We start from the raw sequence: 24,034 nt of genomic DNA, 5'->3' as shown, positions 1-24,034 counted from the left end.
GGAAGACAAGCAGCTTTAGCCATGCTACCCATCATTGTCGTCGACAATGGAAGGGAGTCACCCCGGAGGGCTTCCACACCTTTTTTGTAGAACCACGGGTCCCAGAACTAGGCAACATAGAGGATGCCCTTGCCAAATACAATCTGGCTGTTTCAAGTGCTATTGACCAGTTGGCACCTCTGAAACCTTTTTCCACCATCCCTAAATGCTCCCAGCATGCCTGGTATTCCCCCCAATTACGTGTGTTGAAACGTCTTAGTAGGAAGTATGAGAAACGGTGGCACCGTACTCATGATGAAAGAGACAGAGGTTGGTTTTATGCCTTCCTGGCCAATTACCATGAGGAAATCAGGGCAGCACGTAAAGCCCACATTGTACTACAATTGGACCAGGCGCACAATGACCCTAAAGTGCTTTTCCATATTCTCCAAACCTTCACTAGTCCTATAGCCTGTGAGAGCCTAGTAGCTCCCACGCAAAACTGTGGGACGACATTGGAACCTTCTTCACACAGAAAATAGAGCTTATCTACGATAAAATAGTCCTGTCAGGGAAGCATTCCATAGTCATTTCACCACCTGAGATACCTGCGCGGATAGCTACTCAACTATTGGAGAGTTTTCCCCCCGTTATACAGGTAGAGGTAGAGTCACTGATCCGCACCGTTAAATCAGGATCCCCGGGACATTATTCCGGCTAAGATTACCACCTCTCTTGCCTGCCTTCTGTCCCCTTCCATTACGCATCTCCTCAATCTTTCCCTGAAAGAGGGCCATGTTCCTTTAGAATGGAAAGCTGCACAGGTCATGCCTATCCGCAAGAACACCAAGGCCCTGCTGACTGAGTTTTCCAATCTCCGTCCTATTTCTCTCCTCCCATTCCTGAGCAAGCTTTTAGAGAAGCACATAAATACACATCTTTCCAACAATGTCGGACGGATGGGTAGTCTTGACTCCTCTCAGTCAGGTTTTCGACCTAACCACAGCACAGAATCAGCCCTTCTAGCGGTCACCGACAACATCAGGATGACCCTACATAGGGGTCATTCTACTATCTTGGTGCTGTTGCATCTTTCCGCCACGTTCAACACAATATCCCATCAAATACTGCTCAGGAGGCTGGAGGAGATTGGACTTAGAGACTTGGCCCTTCAGTGGATGACGAGTTTTCTTTCTTCTCGTTCGCAGGCTGTTACTCTCGGGCCGTATCGTTCAGCACCTACAGAACTGACCAAGGGCGTACCTCAGGGCTCTTGTTTGAGCCCAACTCTGTTTAATATCTACATGGCTCCATTGGCCAACCTGTTAAGGAGTTGTGGGTTCACCCCCATCTCCTATGCTGACGATACTCAGCTGCTTTTTCCATTTGTAAAGTTCACTCCATCAGTGCAGGAAACCTTCTCTTCGGGAATGAGAACTATTTCTCAATGGATGAGGAGTAATTTCCTTCAGTGTAATGTGGGAAAGACGGAGATTCTGCTTTTCGGGGAGGCCCAATTACTATGGATCCCCAGCTGGTGGCCAACTGACTAGGGTTCCCCTCCCACTCCGAAAACCTGCATCAAAAATCTCGACGTTCGCATTGAACAGACCCTCACTATGAAGGAGCACGCCACTCAGACAGCTGGCTCATTTTTCCAAGTGTTGGGTCTGCTGCGCCGTATCCTCCCTTTGCTCCCTGACTCGACCCGGAAAACATTGACTCAGGCTCTTATTTTAAGCCGCTTGGATTACTGCAACGGCCGGCTGGCCTCCGCTAACGAGGCTGCTTTTGACAGATTGCAGGTTGTCCAGAATACTGCGGCACGCCTGATTGTCAATGCCCCCTCAAGGACTGCTTCCCGCCCCTTGCTTTTATAAGCTTCATTGGCTCCCTATGCGGGAGCGAGTGAAGTTCAAGGTTTGCTGTATTGTACACAAGGCCTTGGTCAACTCTCGTCCTACTTACCTTGTGGACAAATTCATTCTTTATAAGCCTCGGAGGTCTCTCCGTTCTGAATCTAAATTCCTACTTGAGGCACCTAGAATTAAAAGGGCCCGATTGGGGGGCAAGTCCCTTTCTTATCTGGGCCGCCGCTAGTGGAATTCTTTTCCTTTACAGCTGAGGCAGTGTACGGACCATCTCCTCTTTAGGAAGCAGCTCAAGACCTTTCGCTTCTGTTTCTAGTCTATAATGGACTGCATGCCACAAGCCGCCCGTCCCAGCGCAGAGATATCCCTTCGGGGGTTGATTCTGGCGCTCTATAAATAAATAAATAAACCTAGCGAGGAAACAGCTGAGCACTGTACATTACTTGGGGGACAGGGTACATCAAGTGATGATTACACAAATACATATCATACATTGCATTTCACATCTTTTTACGCACAGGGAGGTTGTGATTTGTCCGGAACCACACAATGTGGTGTTAAGCTCTGAGGCCTGGATTCGTACCTGGGTCCCTAGGTTCCAAGGGTGGCATCTCCAGTAGAGTTTAAACACAGCTTTTTGAGTCCTTTTGACATAAATTGGACATTAAACACTGGACGGTAGTTGTTTAGATTATCAGGGTATGTCTCTGGTTTCTTCATTTTTGGGGTGGCGGGCTGCCCTACACAGTTTGATGCTTGCCCCTGTGCCAGAGAAGTAGATAATGTTCCCCCTGAAAGGAGTAACTGGCACTTATATCCTTTGTCAAGGAAGTAATAGGAGAATCAGGTCAACACAATAATGTTTCGAGTTTCCATGGGTGTGATTTATTTGTATGAGGACTACAAAGTAGTTTATTTTTGGATGGGCGTTAAGTTTGGCTTGTGTTGTCAGGAAGTTAATGAGTGAGAGTTCAGTATTTCGAACTTTTTCTGCACAGAACGTGAAGAATTCTTCACATTTTTCCTTAGCAAGTACACTGTTGCCCTGTCACACAGGGGCTGGTCTCAATCTGCAGAGCCTAGTCATGTGCCTCAGTAAACTGGGGATCAGAACTTTCCTGCACGTCGCACCTCAACCACCCACCTGTATCCTCACGCATCCACATGTTTCTACTCCACAACCAGTTCCTCAGTCCAGTGTGAGACCAGTATTGTGTAGCATGGCATAAGGACTGCCCCCAACCTTCCACACACCTCCCTCTCTGCATGAGCATTGTCAACAGCCACCTCCATAAACCACTTACTCACAACTCACTGACAGCATCCTCACACATCCCACCACAATCTTTGTAACCACCCATCATGTCATTAGTATTTATGTATAATAAAAATGTACTTTTTGTATCATTTTTTGAATAAACACTAATTGCACCTACCTTCAGCTCATGTGTGCCTGGTCATTAAGGTGTATGAGAATAATGTAATGTATTGTGCTAGCATCTGTATCATTTTACATTTTCTCTTAGAGCAAGACACTCAAAATACTTGTTTAATATTTTTTTCATCATCAATATTGTTTATTTTGTTCACTTTAGACCATAAAACACACAAAACAAAACACATAGGTAACTACTTAAAACTGTACAGAAAAGTACAAAGTGCAAACAAGCAAAACAGCACGCGGTAGTCATGGGATAACTAAGTACAATTTCTATCAAATATCCTTATTCAGCAGCCATTAAAACACAGCACCCAAAATGCATAAAGTCAATTAACAGACAATGGTTTAAAATCCAATAATAAAAACAACATATTTGCCTAGAGAAGGAATACCACCATGCTATACGCTGAAATGTGATTAAAAAGATAATATTACAATAAAAAGCAAGAGTACAGACAGTCTTAGTACAAGTAGATAGAATATTGTGAGATTTTCCCATCACTAGCATAGATCAAACGTTTGGCCCTATGAAAGGGGAACATCAAAGCATAAGGTGTCAATTTTATCTAATGTCCAATTTACCAAAAGTCTGAGTTAGTTCTCCTCAGGTAGTTTCTAGGTTGCTACTATGCAGTCTGTGCTACAGATCTAATGATCCAACTAGAATGGAAAAACTTAGCAACTGCACAAACTATTGATTCTTTGGTGTCAGCTCTCAGCATCCTCAAGGCCATCACACACTGCCTAACCCCCAACTGTCTACATATGGGAAGGATCCATCTTGACCTAGGTTTGTTATACCTTTGACCTAGGAAGAAAGAAATGCTGCAGATTCTCATCATCATTCAGGCACACTGGGAGGATCTGATCCTCGGCTAGCCTAGATTTCCAATTTCCACAAAAAGATTTCAAGCATAGTGTGCCATGCCTAAATTTAAGGTAAAGTAATATAGATGCTGAGGTAATTATGTAATCATGAAAAAGTAAATCAAAAAAGGCAATAGATACAGAGCCATCTCTACTTCTTCCCACCTCATCGGCCCACACACGCTCCCAGTATGACTCCTTGATTGTCTTGCTTGTAAGATTGAAGGGGCGATCTTGATTTATCCAATAATCATCCAAACCAATATGCCGCAGAGTGGCCCTAAGAAACTTGATCCAGCCGATCTTAACATTTTTATCTAGCTCTAATATTTCGTTTAGAGCTTCATTGGATGATTCAAGGGCTGGTGTAGTCATCAGGCTCCTCCAAAACATTAGAGGACTTGCCACATGCATCAACAGGATGAATTGGGATTCCTAAATAGTGATTTTTAAGGAATCACTTTTTAGGAATCTCATTTCCTTATGCATGTAGGAATCGCAAAATAAATTGGGATTCCAAAACATTACCTAATAGCGATTCGCAAATTGCAAATCGCTATTAGGTAATGTCACTCCATTCATTCCTATGGGCGTATATATAGGCCATAGGCTTAAATAGGAATGCATTCTCAAATTGCGATTACCAAATTGGTAATCTCAAACTGCGAATGCAATTCTAAGGGTGCCAGGGGATGCACCCCCCAAAAAAGTTAAGTATGCACATGTGCAGCACACACATGCCTTAAGGGCATGTGTGTGCTGCACACCACTTTGAAAAATGCACTTTTGTGTATTTTTCAAAGCATGCACAAATTATCATCAACTTCATGTTGATGGTAATTAGCATTTCCTAAATGCACTTTGGAAAGGCTTGATGCATGACCTAATTTGCAAATTCAAAGCCTTTGATGCATCAGAAAAGGCCCTTTTCCGGTTGCAAACGGGTCTATTCTGTGAATTGGCCCATTTGCAACCCGAAAATAGCTTGATGCATGTGGCCCTTTGTTGGGATTTCTGAGCGATTGGTTTCACTCCCAAGTCCCACCACAAGAGTATCAGCAGTGTAGTCCTTTGGGAAGGCCCACCAAAGAACGCAGAAAATTATTTTCAGCTTTCCCCAAGCATGTTAAGTATCCCAAACGCAGTTCTGCTCCATAAAGAGTAGGACCTCCAGCCTTAAAACTATAGACTCTAAGTGCAGGGGATATCTGTTTAGTTTGTGATGCTGCATACATTCTCTGTATCCCCAATGCATGGTGACACAAATTCAGACTACTCTTCTTGCTCTGCGAGGACCAGTGTATACTGCTAGAGAGACTAATGCCCAAGTGGTCAAATTCATTTATTCTATCTAGGTCCTTCCCCTCAAGCTTAAGGGTCCCTCTAAAGGTCTTATGCGGATTTAGGGCCATAATGGTTTATGACCAAACCCCTCTCCGTGTAGAAAGCCTCATACTTATTAATCAGTTTCTGCAAAGCCATGGAGATTTTGGACAACAATAGTGTCATCCGCAAATAGGAGGAGTGGAATTTTTTGCTCTGATTTTCGGAAAATCTGTTTCTTTATTCATCAGGTTCCTCACCACATCTTCAGAAAGAGGGAAAACAATTGGGGGCGAGGTCGCAGCCCTGCCTTACACCTCTTGAGTTTGGTATTCTTTTAGCTCATTCCCCTAGAGGACCCTAACGAACCTGGGCATAGGTATCGTGGTGCAGCCTCATCAAAATACTTAGTATAGCCTCTGGTACCACATTATTTTTTAACACTTCTCAAAGTTTGTGGCGCCATACCAAATCAAACATGGCTTCCGATCCACAAAGACCACATAATGATGAGATTCTTGCAGAATTATAATTTTCTTAAAAATGCTCATGAATCTAAAGACCTGGTCGATACTACTCATTTGTGCTTGAAATCCCGCTTGCAGACTAGATAAGGCTTCAGTTTTGTCCATCCAGCCATAGAGTAACAGGTTTTCCAGCTCGCCGGGCTCTCAGCCCCGTGTAGGATCGCATTGGACAGGATGTTTTTTAATTTAAGTAGCCCACATCTCAGGGTCCTGGCAAAAAAGATCACCCAGGACCCCATCTGGCCCTGCCGCCTTCCTCACAGCGACAGAGCATCTATCAGACAGTGTTTCTCCTCTGTCTTTGCTTAGTGGCTTAGAATGCTCCTTTAATCCCAGGAGGTCTTTGGGAGCACAGCCCTCTGAAGTTGAACCTAAGGGAAGGTCCAATTCGCCTGAAGTGCTTATACCATGTTTCACAATGAATAGAATTTGTCAGGGATCATCTGTTACATTTACAAATTTGCTATCAAAAAGCGCTTACTATCTCTAGGCCTTGAGACCCCAGCCTTATAGAGCTCCTCTCATTTCTGGCTTTCCCAGTTAGCCCGGGCTATGATCTGAATCTGTTTGTATACTGTTCTCTGTAACCTGATATGTATTGGTACCCCAGCCTTTAAGGCGAAGGTAAATTTCGCTTGGCTACCCTGCAGTCCTTCGTGAACCAGGTGGCAGAAGAGATTGCTTGTAAATTCGAGTAAGAGCACCTCTGAACAAAACTTTCCCCCAAGAAGTAAAACAGGTTCCCGTAAATTATCTCAAGCTCCTGTAATTGCCCTTGCCTGTTGATAGGGAATCTAAATTAACAATAGCCCTTTTGAGAGCTTTATCCATAGGCACCCTAACCTCTGGTCTAGATGCAATTTTATCGCATCTAAGTCTACGCCTACCATTGGTGGGAATCCTATTGATGGAAAGTGAGATTGACACATGTTCTTGGTGCCCAATGAAATGTTTCATTGTACATACTACAGCATTGTGATCACTGTCACGCCTGCTGCAAATCGCTCTATCATCCACAAATTTCCATAGAGGTAGGGCAAAGTGAATGTAATCAATTGTACTACTGCAGTTTATTTGATTGTAAGTGTGGGCTGCAGCGGAATCGAACCTAGTGCGTCTATTGTATGCCCTTTTTCCATAGGATAATGTGAGGGAGAGAAATTGGTATGCAACTTCAGACCACCTCTTCACTGGCAGAGCATTAAGGGTTGAGATACCCCATCCCAAATCCTCTTCCTCAGTAAGCAAATAACCATCACCTCCCATGGGCTTAAAGGTGCTGTTAAAATCCCCTGTTATAATCACCGCCCGCCACCCCCCGGTTATAGATGTTATACAGATAAACTTCTGGGTTATTCAACCTAGTTATTTTGATGCACTGTACGTGTAGAGATGGAACATATATAGAGCACAATGTTGCATTCAGGGAGATACAAATTCATATTACCAACACCCTCCAGAGGGGCACTCCTTCCCACTGGAGACTGCTAGTACATACATAAAAGTTAATGTAGCACGTCTATGGATAGGATTCAGACTCCAGGCCTAGATATAGATATCAAATTGATCCATAAACACCTTCCAATCTTTATCACCCAGCTTGGAAGTTAGCCCCGCAATATACCATGATAGGATACTTAGATTAGGTATAGATCTCGACTGGGGTTTGTTTGGAGATCCATCAACCCCTCAAGACATATTTACAAGATTGGCATTGTCCTAATCACAAGCAGCTGTATAGTGGACACAGGCTATAACTAATAGAGAGTCCATAGCACTATTTGCTTGAAGGGGGGGGTGGCTGCTGTCCTTATGTCAGTAAATCAGTGACCGCCCTGATGTATTATCAGATAGTGTAACTCCCAAATGGTTTAATAAGGGTAGGGCTTGTGGGATGCAGAAATAGAACTGTATAAGTGTACTCTTCAGGGAGATTATCCTCAGCTCCAAACCCCTCGGCTAAATCCAGATTTTTTTTATTTTAGCTCAATACAATCCAGATGCACCCCTAATAAGTTTGGGTCCAGAGATATTTTGCCATGGGTAATATGTGACTTGATAACAGAATAACATCTGCTAGTGTGTCTTATATATGCACTTGTTAATCAAGGAGCCCTCATCCTCGTTAGTCTCTTCTCCAAGCTTTGGGGCATTGATCAGGTAGACAGTATGGAGTCTCCTGCCACCCATGTCCAAATCCCCCTCAGACCAACCTCTCATTGCCTCGGTAAGGGCTACATGCCCGTCTTCAGTGACAGCCCTGATGTATTATCAGATAGTGTAACTCCCAAATGGTTTAATAAGGGTAGGGCTTGTGGGATGCAGAAATAGAACTGTATAAGTGTACTCTTCAGGGAGATTATCCTCAGCTCCAAACCTACCAACCCCTCGGCTAAATCCAGATTTTTTTTATTTTAGCTCAATACAATCCAGATGCATCCCTAATAAGTTTGGGTCCAGAGATATTTTGCCATAGGTAATATGTGACTTGATAACAGAATAACATCTGCTAGTGTGTCTTATATATGCACTTGTTAATCAAGGAGCCCTCATCCTCGTTAGTCCCTTCTCCAAGCTTTGGGGCATTGATCAGGTAGACAGTATGGAGTCTCCTGCCACCCATGTCCAAATCCCCCTCAGACCAACCTCTCATTGCCTCGGTAAGGGCTACATGCCCGCCTCTAGACTCTATACATATCCATCCCCTCATGCAAACCATCCAATACATTTGCTTCCAGCCTGTCCCCACAATCCTTCCCCCTCTGCACAGACTTCCCTCTCAATCCCCCCTTCTGATGTAACATTCTGCTGGGGGTCGGTAAATACTGCAGACCTATTGGAACGCACTATAACCAGCTCCAAAGGGACAGACCCATGGCTAGCGGTGTTGTTATAAGAAGGACTGTCCCCAGACTCACCTCCGTCAATGTAAGTTGCGTAATCTTTGCCTTTTTTTTAGAACCAGAGGTATTGTATTATATTTGCATTTATATAGCGCTTGCTACCCCTGATGGGGTTTTGAAGCGCTTTTTCGGGGAGTAGCACCGCTACTCCAGAACCCATAAAGGATTAGTTGTGAATCAGTATAGTGAAATATTAAATTAATTTGAGTGGTGGACATGTTCGTCTGTTATTTGGATTGAAAAGGAAAGTGGAAAGATAGAAGAGGGTAGGATTTTGAAATCATTATTTTTTTTTGGGAGCTCATAGCAGTAGGAAGAGGCTTGGGATGAGTAAAAGGGAGGTGGAGGGGGAAGAGTCAGAGGAAAGGGTTTAGAAAGGCTTGTTTTGGGGGATCGGAATAGTAAAAGAGGTATGAGATGATGCAAGAAGGGGAAGAGTAGGGATGAGTCTAGAAAGGTTATTTTGGGGATCATATTAGTAGTATGGAGTTTGCAATGAGAGAGTGGAGGTAGAGTATATATTGATAGAGGCATAGGGTGAGAAATAGGGTAATGCATTGGAATGAGTACTAGAAAAAGGTTTGAGATGAGTCAGAGAGTTGAGTTAGAGGAAATATTGAGAGCGGTATAGGGTGAGAAATAGGGTAGTGCATTGGATATGCCGGATTTGAAGAAAATTAATAAATAGATCCGTAAGTACATGGAAGGTATATAGATGCATAAAGGAAGGTAGTATTTGTAGATTAAAGATTCATTAAATAAACTCCGGCTTTCACGTGTTGTTGTACTTTGAATGAATTGTATTTATATATATATATATATATATATATATATATATATAGGTAATTCAATAGTGAAGCAATTGTAGATAGTTATGATAACAATGTACTTATGTATGCAGTCACTTATATACATGTTAAAAACATAGAATAATGTAACTATCAGTAATATGTACATTTGTTAAGTAGAACTAATGGATATCCATATTTTTTTTAAACATAATTATTCTACACGTTTATACAAAGCAATACACATATATAGGTACATATCTATTGTAAAAGTGAATGCTTATATACAGAAAGATATGTATTTGTTTGTGTATTGTGGTTATGTGGGGAAGAGCTAATTCTTGAGTAGTATTCTGAAGATAAGGTGGTTATCCGTGGATTTTATGTTGGGGAGTAAAGAGTTCCATAGTTTGGCTGCTTGAACAGAGAAGGATATGCCACCCATGTTTATTTCTTGCCCTTTGGGATTTTGAGGCGAGGGGTCACTAGAGTAGAGGTTGCGTTGTTGAAGGTGTTTGATGTTATTCCTGATGAAGAGTGGTCCTTTTCCATGTATCGCTTTGTGGGTGATACTATGCAGCTTGAATGTGGATATTCTGGCAACCAGTAACCAATGCAATGCTTTCAGGGGAGGGGAGATGTGGTCTTGCGGTTTTATATGTTTGAGTAGTCTAGCAGCCAAGTTCTGAATCCGTTGTAGTCTTTTCCTGGTTTTAAAAGGTGATTCGTGGTAGAGGCTATTGGCGTTATTGAGTTTGGACAGAACAAGGGAGATGGTAGCCTAGACCTTGTTTGGAAATCCCAAATGGGATAGATTTGTTGCAGACTTTTTATCGTAACAAAGCTTGATCTTGCTAGTTTGTCCACTTGGGCATTCAGTGATAGCTTGGAGTCCATTGTCATTCCGAGGTTTCTTACTGCCTTCAATACTGTAGGCGCCACATGTGGGTATTTCCGTTTTGGAATTATTCAATTTGAGATGGCTCCACGTCATCCATTTATCCACGGCTCTGAGGCAGCTTAAAATTGGCGAGTTTCCAATATCTTTGGGGCATTCCAGTTGAAGGAGTATTTGCTTATGATCTGCATAGTTATAGCACATGAGGTGATGTTGAAAAGCATAGGCGAGATGATAGAGCCTTGAGGGACCCCTGCTTTTGTGAAGTACGGTTTGGATGAGAAAGGGAGTGTATGGATGACATTAGTTCTGTGGCGGAGGCAGGATGTTATCCAGTCTAGAGCAGCCCCTCTATGCCAGCTTCGTACAATTTTTGTTTTTACGTTTTTTAATGAATTTTACAATAAAAATACATGAAGAGAACAAGAATTTGTATTAGAGTGTCATGGTCAACTGTGTCAAAGGCAGCCAAGAGGTCCAAGAGAAGTAATGCAGCAACCCCGTTTCGGTCAACTGTGTTCTTCAGGTCATCCCAGATGGCAATGAGGGCAGATTCTGTGTGTCTTCCTGGAACAAATCATGTTTGGAAGTCTGAAAGCATGACATAATCGTCAGTGAATTGTGACATCTGGGTGAATACTGCTCTTTCTATCAGTTTGCCCAGGAAAGATCCATTTGTAATCGGTCTGTAGTTGTCAGGGTTCAGCGGGTCCAAGTTTGTTTTCTTCAGTAATGGGCATATGTAGGACTTTTTGCATTCTTCTGGAAATAATTCTGGCAGTTAAGGACTTGTTGATAATTCTTCTTACTGGAGTGGCAGCAGAGGTTGTTAGAAGAACTTTCTTGAAGGTTTGCAGTGGACACAGGTCAGAAGGGCTGCCGGCAGGCCTGCTTGTTTTGACCAGGTCCATAAATTCATTGTGTGAAATGTGTGGAAGGAATGGATAGGCTGGGTTAGAGTATTCTTGGATTGTTGTTTTGGAAAAGGGTCAGCACTGGTGCTTTGTCTTTGTTCGGTCTCGCCTACGCAGTGCGCATGTGCTGCATAGGAGAAAGACCTTTAGCCATCGATGCGCCTTTTCAGCCAAAAACGTGCACGCGTTGCATTGCTTTTAATGGCAACGCGTGCATGTATGGCGATTCCCTTGCGGGAGCAAGCTTTGACACCATATGTTTGTAATTAATTGCAAACATATGGTGCCCCTGCTCGTTCCCGGATGGGAAACAGGCGCAGGCCCCCTCCTGTCTTCTCCCCCCCTGCTGCCTCCTTCTTTAGCGCGAGTCACGCGCGCGTGTTTGTTTTCTTTCATGGCAATGAAAGAAACTAGCCAACTTATGTCGCAAAGCTTACATTGTGTAATATCTGTTAGAAAGTGCAGATTTGGTCGCAGCATTACCGGGAGCCGCGATTGTAATATCCCAGTATTTTAATAGTAAGCTAACATTGTGTAATATCTGTTTGAAAGTGCAGATTTCGGGTCAGCATTACCGGGAGCCGCGATTGTAATATCCCAGTATTTTAATAGTGTACCAAGTCTTACCCTCCAGAAGGGGGTTTCAGGAACTGTGTTTCGAGAAGGGGGTTTCGATGCAACCATCACCCCGCTCCACCGAATGTTGAAATTCAGCATTGGCGGCATTGACTTGGAGCGGCCTCACTCCAAAGTCCGCGTTTTTGTGGTGGACTTTCTCCACAAAGAGGGACAAAATATGCGCTGGCACGCGTCAGAGCCATATCTCCACCACTCTCCTGTTGTGTGTGCCAGCCTGGGCTGAGACAGCTTCCCGGGCTGGCGACCGTCTGATTGCAGCCACACCCGAGTACTTCAAAGGTCGGTGAAAGACCATTTAGTTGTTAACGAGGCTTCGCAGTGTTGTCACCCCTTCTTAGAGCCCCTGCATCTCCGTTCTGAGGGAAGTGGGGGGCCGCATTTGAGTCTCGGCCCCTGGGGCCAACATTCTCGGGGCTGTCTGTGTATGGGGGCATGCACCTGAAAAAGCACCCAAGTGCCGCAGGCACTCCTTAAGGCAGTGTCCCAAAGCTAACACTGTGTAATATCTGTTAGAAAGTGCAGATTTGGTCTCAGCATTACCGGGAGCCGCGATTGTAATATCCCAGTATTTTAATAGTAAGCTAACATTGTGTAATATCTGTTAGAAAGTGCAGATTTGATCTCAGTATTACCGGGAGTAAATGCTTTGCATTGCTTCAAAAATTAACCTGAAGGATGCTCACCATAGCTACCACTACGGTAGCTTTCAATAAGGGTTGTATAGAACCTATCACCTACATTCAACTACCCCTCTACTACCACTCTTCAACCCCTCCATTAACCCTCTTCTACCCCTCTACTACCCCACTTCTACACATCTTCTACACCTCTACTCCTTTACTACCCCTCTACTACCCTCCTCTAACACTCTACTATCGCTCTACCCCTCTTCTACCCCTATACCCATCTACTACCCCTCTTCCTCTTTACTACCCTTCTAGCCCTCTACTACCCCTCTACCCCCGTACTAACCCTCTAGCCCTCTACCCCTCTACTATCCCTCTTCTACCCCTCTACTAACGCCCTAACCCTCTACCCTTCTACCCTCTACTACCCCTCTACCCTTCTACCACTACCATATAATTACAAAACACATAATAACAAAACAATAAATACAACATACACCCCACATAATACCACTCACTGCAACAAAATTACTTCTAAAAAAATCACTTAAGGTCCCAAAAGCGAGACCTATTGGCTATGCCAATGCTTGTTTTAAGTATGAGTCCAACGTGTCTGCCTTGGCCGTGTAATGATTTGCCAGTTTGTCTGTGGAATCTTGAGTAATGGGATGAGCTCCTTCTAGGCAATTTGCTTTACGAAATTCATTGAGAATTTGATAGAATTCTTTATTTGCACATTTAGCATTTTGAAGTCCTTCTGAATAGTATCTTTTTTTAGCTTTGTTTTATAGCTGGCTAAGTATAAAATCTGTCAATTTTTTTAGACTAAGTTTGTCTTGATTGGTGCTTGTTTTAAACCAGGCATGTTGCACCTTTCTAATTTGATGTTTTATCTCTTTTATCTCTGTATTTCTCCAAGGTCCTTGTTTTCTTTTGTTCTGTTGTGTGGTTTTTAGTTGGTATCAGGATATTAAAAGCTTCCTGTAGCCACTCATATAGTTTTTGAACAGAATATAGGCTGCTGGGTAGGTCTCTGCTTGGATACAAAGACCAGAGCTAGTTTGAGTCATCAGTTTGACTTTGTTTCACACCAGTACGTCGCTGGGACCACCTAAGTAGAGATTCAACCTCTTCAATGAGGGTTTCAGTGTTCTCCAGAGACACTTTAGTTGTAGAATTGTGGATGACCTCACAGGGGGCAGTTTTTGAACTTTTCTTCCATTTTCAAAGAAGGACTACCTTTGCTTTGCACTTACCTATGTTAGCAGTTCAAAATAGAGTAAAAACTCCAGGTGAAAAGGACCACCAAATACCATTTAAGACGGTTTTACAAGATAAATAGGAAGACTTTACGGCGTCAAGCTCCGTGACCGGGGGGGAGGTGGTGGGCCTGCCCTGCCTCCTCCTGTCACTGATGGACTCAGGGTGGACCTGACCTTGCCCCGGGCTTTGCCCGGGCGCGGCTTGCTTGCGTCCAACTATGCGGGCTGCAGCACACCTTAAATGGTGCTGATAAGGCTCAAGGGGACCAGAGCAGAGGGGGTACTGGGACTTGGAGTCCCCAGCAGAGGCAGTATCACGAGCAGTGGCTCTCTCCGATGATGATGGAATCATGTGTGCTTTATCTGCAGCCCAGATTCCCTCAGGTTAACAGCTTGACCAGGATGATGTGCATGCCACCTACAAACAGCAAAAACCGACTGTACATTTTTTTATATTGAAAGAAATATAGGGGGCATGATTTGGAAGGAGATAAATAACAAAAATAGTACCCGAGTTGAAGGAGGAATCCTGAACTTGTGGGGGTGGGGCGAAGGGAGACTATGGAAAAAAAGTATGCTGTGAACTTCAAGGGACAAGTGTGTTTACATCATCCAATGAAGCTAATAAAAGAAAAATGCATATTGTCCAAATAGAAGCCGAAATCAAAGTTTAAAACCAAAATTAATACCCAAAGAAATAGTCCTCTGTGGTGTGTGTTGGTGTCGTCCCATGACAGCCTAGTGGCTGAAGTCCTTCCTCTCTATCACTACTGGTCCTTTTCTTCCCCAAGTTCATCCAAGGAAAGGTGGGGAAAAAACATTAGTGCATTTGTCCACTAGTTCATGTACTTACAAAGGCATTAGTAAATGTAATTTAGTTACATTTTCATGCACATCACTCCCTTTTGCCATCCAAGGTTATGGATCTCATCTGCCTCTTTTATGTTTGGGTTTCCCACATGCCACTTTTTATAGTGGGTGAATATGGTTTACAAAGGTGTAGATAAAGCATGTTACTTACCCCTCAAAATAATTTGTCTGTGAGCTACCTACAGAAATGTCACATTAGTGCATGCGATGTAGGTATTTATCAATGTATGACGCTGTTAACTTGAACATTCATAAAAAGTGGCATGATTTTTCATTTCCAAAATCCTCTGTGTGCCACTATATGATACATCATTAAAAATGTTTAATAAAAAAAAAAAAAAAAACGTTTACTTTAATGACATTCATTCAGCTGCACTTTTGGGGGGGCATGTAACAATGGACGTAAGAAGACACATTAAACAAGAGAAGACACATTAAGCATGAGTATTAACACTACAACACTTTCTGTTCACAGACAAAATAATATTTTTTAATATGGTATTACTTACCACCTTGCTGCTGCTCGTGCGCCTCCATCTGAGAGTGGAGGTCCAGCCAATCTGTTTCGATGATCATAGAGTGCAGTGGAGAAAGCCTTGGGTACGGAGGTTGTGCTGGAAGGACACGCTAAGCACATCCTGTATCTTTATTCTTGCCCAATGCTCATGTCGCTTGTGGCATTCCCTGGCTTTTAGGGTGTGAACATCACTTGAAAAGCAACGTCTAGACATGTCTTACCAGATTTCAGGCCATGCTGCATTGCTCAGCTAGGTTTCTTGACCCCCATACATCTGAGGGTATTTTTGGAAGACCATCTTCCAGACACCCTCCATTTCCTCTTGGAAGGAACTGTAGACCCTGTATTCCTTATCCTCAACCATTTTTGGGGGTTTGGATAGAGAAAGGTTGTCTGGTAGTCCATGGATGAATCAAGAATGGCCTACTTTCTGGTTCTGTATGTAAGATTGTTGCGGCTGGATGAAAGCCCTGCCTCTGCCATGGCGCTCTCTGCCCACATAGTGGAAGTGAATTTCAGTGTAATAATTAAGATACGAGTATACGTATTGACATGTAAGAGCAAACTGTCAGAAAATAGTGCTGCTGTGTGTGCACCCAGAAAAGGCAGCATACATATCAGAGAAGCAGCCTATAGCATTCAGACAGTTTATATGTTGAGCAAGTGCCACTGGTGACTGTTCTAGAAATGGTGTTCTCTCTGGTGGGGTGGACATAGTGCTAAGGGGTGCAGTTTATGCAATCTGAGACCCCAGGGGAAGTTGGCAATATCATAGAATTTCCCTGTCAGTCATTGCTTTCCCGCCAATGTCTGTGAAATTGAGGTAAACTAGTACACTGGGCTTGTGAAGCATCGGAGTCCCGACTCCTACACCATCATTGGCTTGCCTGTAAGATGCCTACTGTATTCCCAGTAACCCTCTGGAAAGATCAGTGGGCAGGAAGTGGAATATAGGCAGTATTTTGGGCTGTGGGTAAAGTGAATTTATCTCCAGTTACTGCATGCCTCATCTGAAATCTACCCAGCCATCAGCCAATTAATCCCACCTGAAAGTGCTTCACTGATTTTCCATTGCCAAAAGGTCCATCTTTAAATCTTTATGCCTGATACATAAAGCCTTGTTCAGTATCAGCTTCTCTTATATACCGGTCAAAAAGTCCTGCCATACAGCCCTACAAGCTCTTTGCACTCCGCTGATCTTAACATTGTTCTCATCAATTGCATCTTTTGATGTCTCTTTCGGCAGAAGGTTGCTTATTCTTCTGTTTGGCAGTCAAGCACTGGAATTCTCTTCCTCAAGATTTAAAAAACAAATCCTCATAAGCTTCCTTTGGATAACAGCGCACTTTATAATGTGTGAGAAGCGGTCTCTAGCAATTACTTCTTCCCTGGACATACCAATGTTGTTGATGCTCGGCGTGTAGACGTTGTCTCATCCTCAAGTACTTCTTCCTCAAAATGAGGGACAAGGCAACAAAGATATTCAGCGACTTGGTAAAGAAATTGTTTGGCCTGTGACTTGTGTGTAATTGGTTGATGTTATGATTTTCACCTGCAAATGATTTAAGTCAAGATTGATGAATACCCACATCCCCAAACGTTTTGCCTTCTTCCTCCTATTTTTCCGATCCTCTTTTTGTTGGCTTTAGGACTCTGGGCACTTTACCGCTGCTAATCAGTGCTCCAGTGCATAAGCTCTCACCCTTAAAACTTGGTATGATTGGCTTACACCTGTTTGGCATATTTAATTTACTTGCAAGTCCCTTATAAAGTGGTATCCCATATATCCAGGGCCTGTAAATTAAATGCTACTAGTGGGTCTGCAGCCTTTCAAACCTGTCTCAGGTCTGCCACTGCAGGGCCTGCAGGAGCAGTTTACTGCCACATTGACTTGCCATTTAAAACTACTTGCCAAGCCTTAAACTCCCCTTTTACTACAGATAGGTCACCCCTAAGGTAGGCCCTGGGGAGCCCTGTGGGCAGGTGTTTTGTAAGTAAAAGGTAGGACATGTGCCTTTATTGTGTGGCATGTCCTGGTAGTGACAACCAGGCTATTTTGTTTCTCACTACTGTGAATTCCCTTTCGGAATTCCCTTATATATGTTTAAGTGATAATTCCTGATCTGTAAGGAGTAGCGTTGCCATGTTTGGTATGTTTAGATTTTTTTGTAATGAATCCTGCTTACTGGTGTAGATGGATTTTTTACTACTATTGTAGAAATGCCACTTTTAGAAATTGGGCATTTCTGTGTCCTTGTCTGGGCCAGATGGACAGCTAGACTTTGTGCATACTTTCTAGACAGCCACAACACAGGGAGGGCTGGGTGTGACAAGAGAAGCATTCACGTTCATCTGCATACTGATAGTCTTCCTAGGCTGGGAGAGAGGGAAGCGGGTGCGCTTAACATTTGTATAGGCTGTGTCCTGCCCTCAAGCAGAAGGCTGATTTACCTTCTACTGTACGTCTGGAGCCAGGGTTGAGTTGAAAGGAGATGTTGTGCACTTCTAAGGTTTCTTTTGAAGTCCCCTCTACATCAGACATTTTGATTATAAGTACAGGGGCTCCGACCCCATGATTTTAATGCACTTTTGGAACTGGGACTGAACCTCTGTCAGAGGGATTGCTGCGCTGCCCAAAGGACTCATCTGGACTGCTCTTCTGCTGTTGCCCTGCTGCTTGCAACTAAGCTGGGTGGCCTAAAAGACTCACTGGATTGCTTTTTTGTTTGTTGCCCTTCTGCTAGCTGCTCCTTGACTTTGGTTTCATCAGGTGCTGAGGTACTGCCAGGAGGAACCACCATTTCAACCTCTTGCCTTGCATGCGTTGGCCTGGCTGCCTGTTAGGTTGCTGAAGAGACTGCCATCCTTAAGGAAGGACTCTTGTGCTGGCCTGCAGCCCACCCTGCTTTGTGCCCAAGTATTCTCCCAGGGGCACAAGGTGAGCGCTATTTTCTGCCCCAAACTAGCACCCCGGGAGCGCTTAATACTGCCACTTCCTGCTCGTCACTAAGCATGTTGTGAGCGCTACTCTTCCTCCCAGCACATGGGAAGTGCTGACCAATGCCATCCACCCCTTTCAAAACTGGTGAGTGCAGCACTGTACTCCTGGGACTGCACGTCGCTTGAGTGACATGCACCAGTGTGTGGGCAGAGTCATAAGCCTCCTCTTGCCATGGGGGGTGTGCTGCCAGGACCACATTGCCCAGCCATTCCCAAACAATCAGTGTCACTGGCATCGCGCTGCACACAAGGTCTGCGCCTCGAGCTGTGTCTCTGCTGAGCTCGCTTCCCAGCCAATGAGGGATTTCCTAGGCTCACGCTGGCCAGCCGGCCCTCGTGAGGAGGGACCACCACCAGCGTCATCAGCGGCCCCTCTGAGGAGGGACCGCATCAAGGAGAAATTCAGCCCGACAGCTACTGCGCCAGTTTGCAGTCCGTCGCCTTTTGCTGGCTCAGTGGAGTCTCCCTGCACCAACTTATGGGGTGTGTGCCCACTCCCCCCTTATGTGGTACCATACATGGGAGGACACTGAGGCGTATTAGGCAAAGGTCATCAACGGAGGCTCCCCGCTACAGGCCGGGCCACTGGGGGGATAATTACTGCAATGATTGGAGGAGGTGCACAGGTGATCCTGTGACTTACGATGTAAGCCTAACTACCACAGAATACCTAATAGAAGTTCAGGGACATTGCACCCTAAGCGTCTATAGTGACATTTGGTAATTCATGTACCTTTTTAAAAAAAACAATCTTACATTACTTGCACATTATATTGTGATTTATTTGCTTGTCCCTAACCTGCTTTTCAGTGCGTTCAACAATGTGGATGTTTTATGATTCATGTACTACGAGGGATGTGTGGTGATTCCTGTGATTTTATTATCTTCTGCATTTCATGCCCCAAGTGTTCCTTGATGTTAGATGTAGTTTGTCCCTTATATTGCCTGGTGCAAAAGTATCGGATGATGGATGGAATGATGAACAATGCCGACATTCACAGTCAGTCACAGTCTGCGATTAATCCATAGTTTTTTGCTCACCAAGCCACCCTAGTTTGGACCCAACTATTTTCAAATCGGTTTTGACCCTGCTCTTTATGGGAACAGTCCAGCCCGAACTGCCATGCCAGGTCCTCCCTGGACTGGAAACAAGCATCCTGGGACCGGTTTTGGGGTATCACCCCTCATCAGCCAGGCTGGCTTGAATCCAGTGGCACAGTGAGCATGGGACCCACTTCTGGACATAGCCTTGTGGTCCCAGATGCATATTGGGACTCCCGAGGCGGGCCCTCTGATGATTGGAGTCGGTGCTGGGACTGGTTTGGGCATTGCAGAGCAGCTCCATCAGTAGCCATCTTTTTGTGTCTGCCACTGTCCAGAGAAAGAGAGGGTGGAGACTATAATGACCACCCAATCCAAGATGGCTGTCATTCCACTGTTCAGACCAAAGGAAGTCCCATCCAAGATGGCTAAATTACTTCCTGTGATGTCTTTTCTCTTCCTGTAGAACAATTTCCTATTTCTACTCTAGAGAAAGGAAATAGGCCAAACTCCATTAATGACGCATGTAACCCGTTATCAATAATTAACATACATAATGAGAATAAAAGGCACGACAACTATGACGATCAATTATTAATATTTGAGTCACCGCAGGTGGACATGGTAAAGTCCCTGATAAGTAGGGATAAATCAAATTGTGCGCCTGGTCCAAATGGGATCCTGAATGCTGTTTAAAGCAAGAAAGGACGTATGGTCAAAATTTCTCACCCAAATGTTTGAAGACATTGTAAAAACTAAATTGGTTCCAGAATCCTGGAAAGGCAGCATAATACATCCTATTTATAAAAGTGACCCTCCTGATAACCCAGCAAACTATAGGCTAATTGCCCTAATGGATACAGAGGCGAAAATGTATGCAACATTATTACTTAAAGTTCTAGACAAATGGGCAACTACAAGGAAAGTTATCCCAATTTTTTAAACTGGATTTCGTAGGGGACAATCAACAATACCGAACCTGCTGATACTTACCTTATTGGCAGAGAAAACCAAATATAAAAAGCAAAAACTATTTATTAGTTATGTAAATCTAAAGGCAGCTTTGGATTCTGTTCCGCGTAATCTTCTGTAGGCAAAGTTATCAGCATGAGGCGTACCAAAAAATCTTTTAGATGTGATTGTACTATTGTATATAAATGCGTACAGATTAAAGTGGGGGATGGAAGCCATACCACTCGTCGCCTTGTAACATATAGCGGCCTAAAACAGGGCTGCGTACTTGCCCCATGTCTTTTTAACCTTTTTATGGCCGACCTATCTCATCATTTACATAATGTAAATGCACACTCGCCAATCCTTGCAGGCCAAAGTATAAAATATTTGCAATATGCAGACGATACCATTCTACTAAGTCACGCGCAAATAGGGCTGCAAAGATTGATAGAGTAATTTGATCAATATATACTAGCGAATGGTTTACAAATAGATACCAAAAACACAAAAATTATGATAATTGGATCAAAAAAATCAGATAAGACATTATGGAAAATGAAGGATTTATCTATTGACACAGTAAAGCAGTATAAATATTTAGGAGTTACGCTAGATAATAGGATGACTTTGAAACCACATTTTGATAACTTAAAGGCCAAAGCAACTTCATTGTCTTTTGCCTTTAGATCGTTGCGTGATAAACTTTTAAGCCCAAGTCACAAGCACTTTTTAAAAGTAATGAAGGCGAAACTTATCCCAGCGCTTACATATGGGTCAATAATTTTCAAAGGTAAAGATAGCCAACTGTTGGATAAATTACAAATAAAAGTTTTTAAGTCAATTTTTAGGATTTCAAAAAATGTTGGACACGCTACAGTTAGATTGGAATTTGGTTTATTAAACCAAATATTGGTATGGCAAGCTGCATTTTTTAAATGTATATTTTCACTCAATTTATCGGACCTTGATTCCCTTGCATATATGTGTTGGCAAGAAATGAAAAAGGAGTATACCAGACCATGGAGGTTAAATTTAACAGAAAGTTTGAATACTTTTAAGCGCCTACCTTTTGACGATATGATTAGAAATAAAACCACTTTAAAACAGATTTTAAATCAATCAACTAATTTGGTATCATTTATATTGGATCAGGAGCTGATCATTAAAAAACGCACGCCTGGTCAGTTATTAATTCATATAAAAAAATGGAACACCAATTCTATCTAACATCTTGTTTCAAACCGGCAGTAAGGGATATATTGCTTAAGCTTAGGTTTGGCCACTATCCAATAAAAGATGGGACACCTAGATGGGTACAAGTTTGGCAATCACAAAAGTGTAGATTATGTGGTTATACTAATGAAACGTTATTGCACATTGTATGTATTTGCCCCAAATTATGTCAAGAAAGATTAACACTTTGAAAACCAATATTCAATGAACAAGGGTTGAGAATGTGTCACCAAGCGATAATACTGTGCCTTCAAGGGTGTATTATCAATTTAACCGTTAATCTTGTCAAATTCATCCTTATAGCTGAGAAAAAACTGGTTCAGGACGATATTGTGGTCATACAATATGAATAGAAAGCGGCTATGATACCAACCATAATATTGTTTTTTCCTATACTAGCAAAGTAACTGGATGAATCCCATAAGGTTCATGGTAATCTCAAGAAGCACAGATGCACTTTATATTTTAAGCATTAGGATCATAACTGGACCAAATATGTGTTACCTTATGCATTGCTTTTTTTAAGGGGCTGTTTAAATACCAGGCTCAAAGATTATCTGTATGGACGGTTTTACTAATATGTATGGTGATTAATAATGAAATGTAATGTTTATATTAGGTTATGAATTAAATGTTTTTCTATGATATTTGATGTATTTCCAACGGTTATAAAGGTATGTTAACACTTCCTCATTATCTGTGCGGAACGTAAGAAATTGCCATGTTTTATGAATTGTGTTGTTTTACTGTAATGATTTTAATTAATTGGACAATAAAGAATTGTGTGTGACTATAGAAAGGATTTGGGCAGTTATTCATTGCGTAGCAGCACAGTTGAGCAGCATTTTTAGCCTGGTCGTTGACCAACAATGTATATTATTGTCCCTATTTTTTCCATTCAGTTGTGTTCATCGTTTTCTCTCAAAGGTGTCAATATATCTTCAGCTCCAGCTTGTTGTCAGATTCTTTTCAGTTCCTCTGGGGCTCCCGGTGCCTGAGGTGTCCAGTATCTGGTCCTTAGCGTTCATCTGCATTCCATTCAACATTCTTCTGTTTTTGTTTGCCTTGGTGCATTTCGTTCATTTGTGTCTAAAAGGATATGCTGACATGGGCCCATGGAAAAGTTGCCTTCTTCTACTAGCTTCCTTCTGGACGTTTCTTGCATCTTTAAGGCAAGAGAGCTCTTTTTCCCATCTCGCTCCCTGGATTGCTTCCTCCTCCTCACATAATGACTACTAGCTCACCTCATTTTCACTTCTACTCCTTGTCTTTACTTTCGCATCACCACGAGTTCTCCGGATGAAGAATGCTGCATTCAACCTCTTTTACTTAACAGCTTCACATAGTGTTAGGAATCCTCCTGTTTGAGGTTCGCACGGAATCGCACTGAGATGGAAACGTTGCTTGGGGATTTTGAATGTGTCTGGGTAACGGTGCAGAATTCCTGCTGACTGTATCTGAGGTGCTTAAGAATGGACACTGCTTCGGGCAGCATGTTCATAACAGTGGTGGCGCTAAAGCATGCAAAATGAAGCGAAAGGGTACTGGTAGTTGCTGATGACAATGGGGAGGCTGGGTGATCGACCCTGACTGGAATTGTAACCCTTTTAGTAGAGGTTTACTGGAGTTGAAGCAGTTGACTGGTTTCGAAATTGTGGCTTCAGTGCGCTATTCAATGAAACCTGAAGTGGAAAACGAAGACTGGGTGACTCCTGGACAGGGTGAGAAGTTTAAGATGTGTAGGGCCATGGTGGACCAAGGGGCGGGGTTATGTTTGTGTCCAGGGGTGTTTCTACTCTAGGGTGAGGGTGTCCAAGGTATTCAAAAACTATATTTTATATATGCTTCCAGATTACTGTTGAATTACTGTAACACTCTACTTTCCATCTTCTTTCCACCTCCCTATCATACACGTGCCCCTGCTGCCCCTTCTGTGGGCCACCGTGTTGCGGCACGGGGCCTTAATCTGGGTGAACATTTGGACCATTTTTTATACTCAGCACTTTGGTTGTATGTAGTTAAGGAAACGGGCATTGGTACTTTGTATGGTGGTGATTGCTTTTCACTGAAATGTTCATTCGGCGAATTTAAAGCACAAATGGTATAGCATTTGTCGTGAAAAATAAAAAATGACCTAGCCCAAATGCTGATAAGCCCCAAAATAAGCATGTAAAATATACTTAAATATACTTGCATTTTCTACCTATCACATAATTTTCTTGCATTTTCTAGATCGGCGCTGAGATAAATAAGAAAAGGAAACGTTTGCTGGCAGTGAATGATGAACTCATTGTGTAAGTGATTTCCCCTTCACTAAGCAGTTATTTACACACAATTTGCAACACGATGCAGATGTTTATATGTACAGACTAACACTAATT

The 24,034-nt window shown here is 43.0% G+C and overlaps 1 protein-coding gene across 7 annotated transcripts in view; it reads left to right on the top strand.

The window, feature by feature from the left end:
• CENPU (centromere protein U) overlaps positions 1–24,034 on the top strand; it is a 620,628-nt gene that overhangs the window by 513,392 nt on the left and 83,202 nt on the right. For all 7 annotated transcript variants that reach the window (XM_085641915.1, XM_085641914.1, XM_085641912.1 and 4 more), the window contains exon 13: positions 23,886–23,947. In XM_085641915.1, coding sequence (XP_085498041.1) covers positions 23,886–23,947 — 62 coding nt within the window. The remainder of the gene's footprint in view (positions 1–23,885; positions 23,948–24,034) is intronic.

Source organism: Triturus cristatus, chromosome 2_2 (genome assembly GCF_964204655.1).
Source record: "Triturus cristatus chromosome 2_2, aTriCri1.1, whole genome shotgun sequence".
NCBI lineage: Eukaryota > Metazoa > Chordata > Amphibia > Caudata > Salamandridae > Triturus > Triturus cristatus.
The sequence above is the reverse complement of the archived record's forward strand: the minus strand, read 5'-3'. Positions and strand labels throughout refer to the sequence as shown.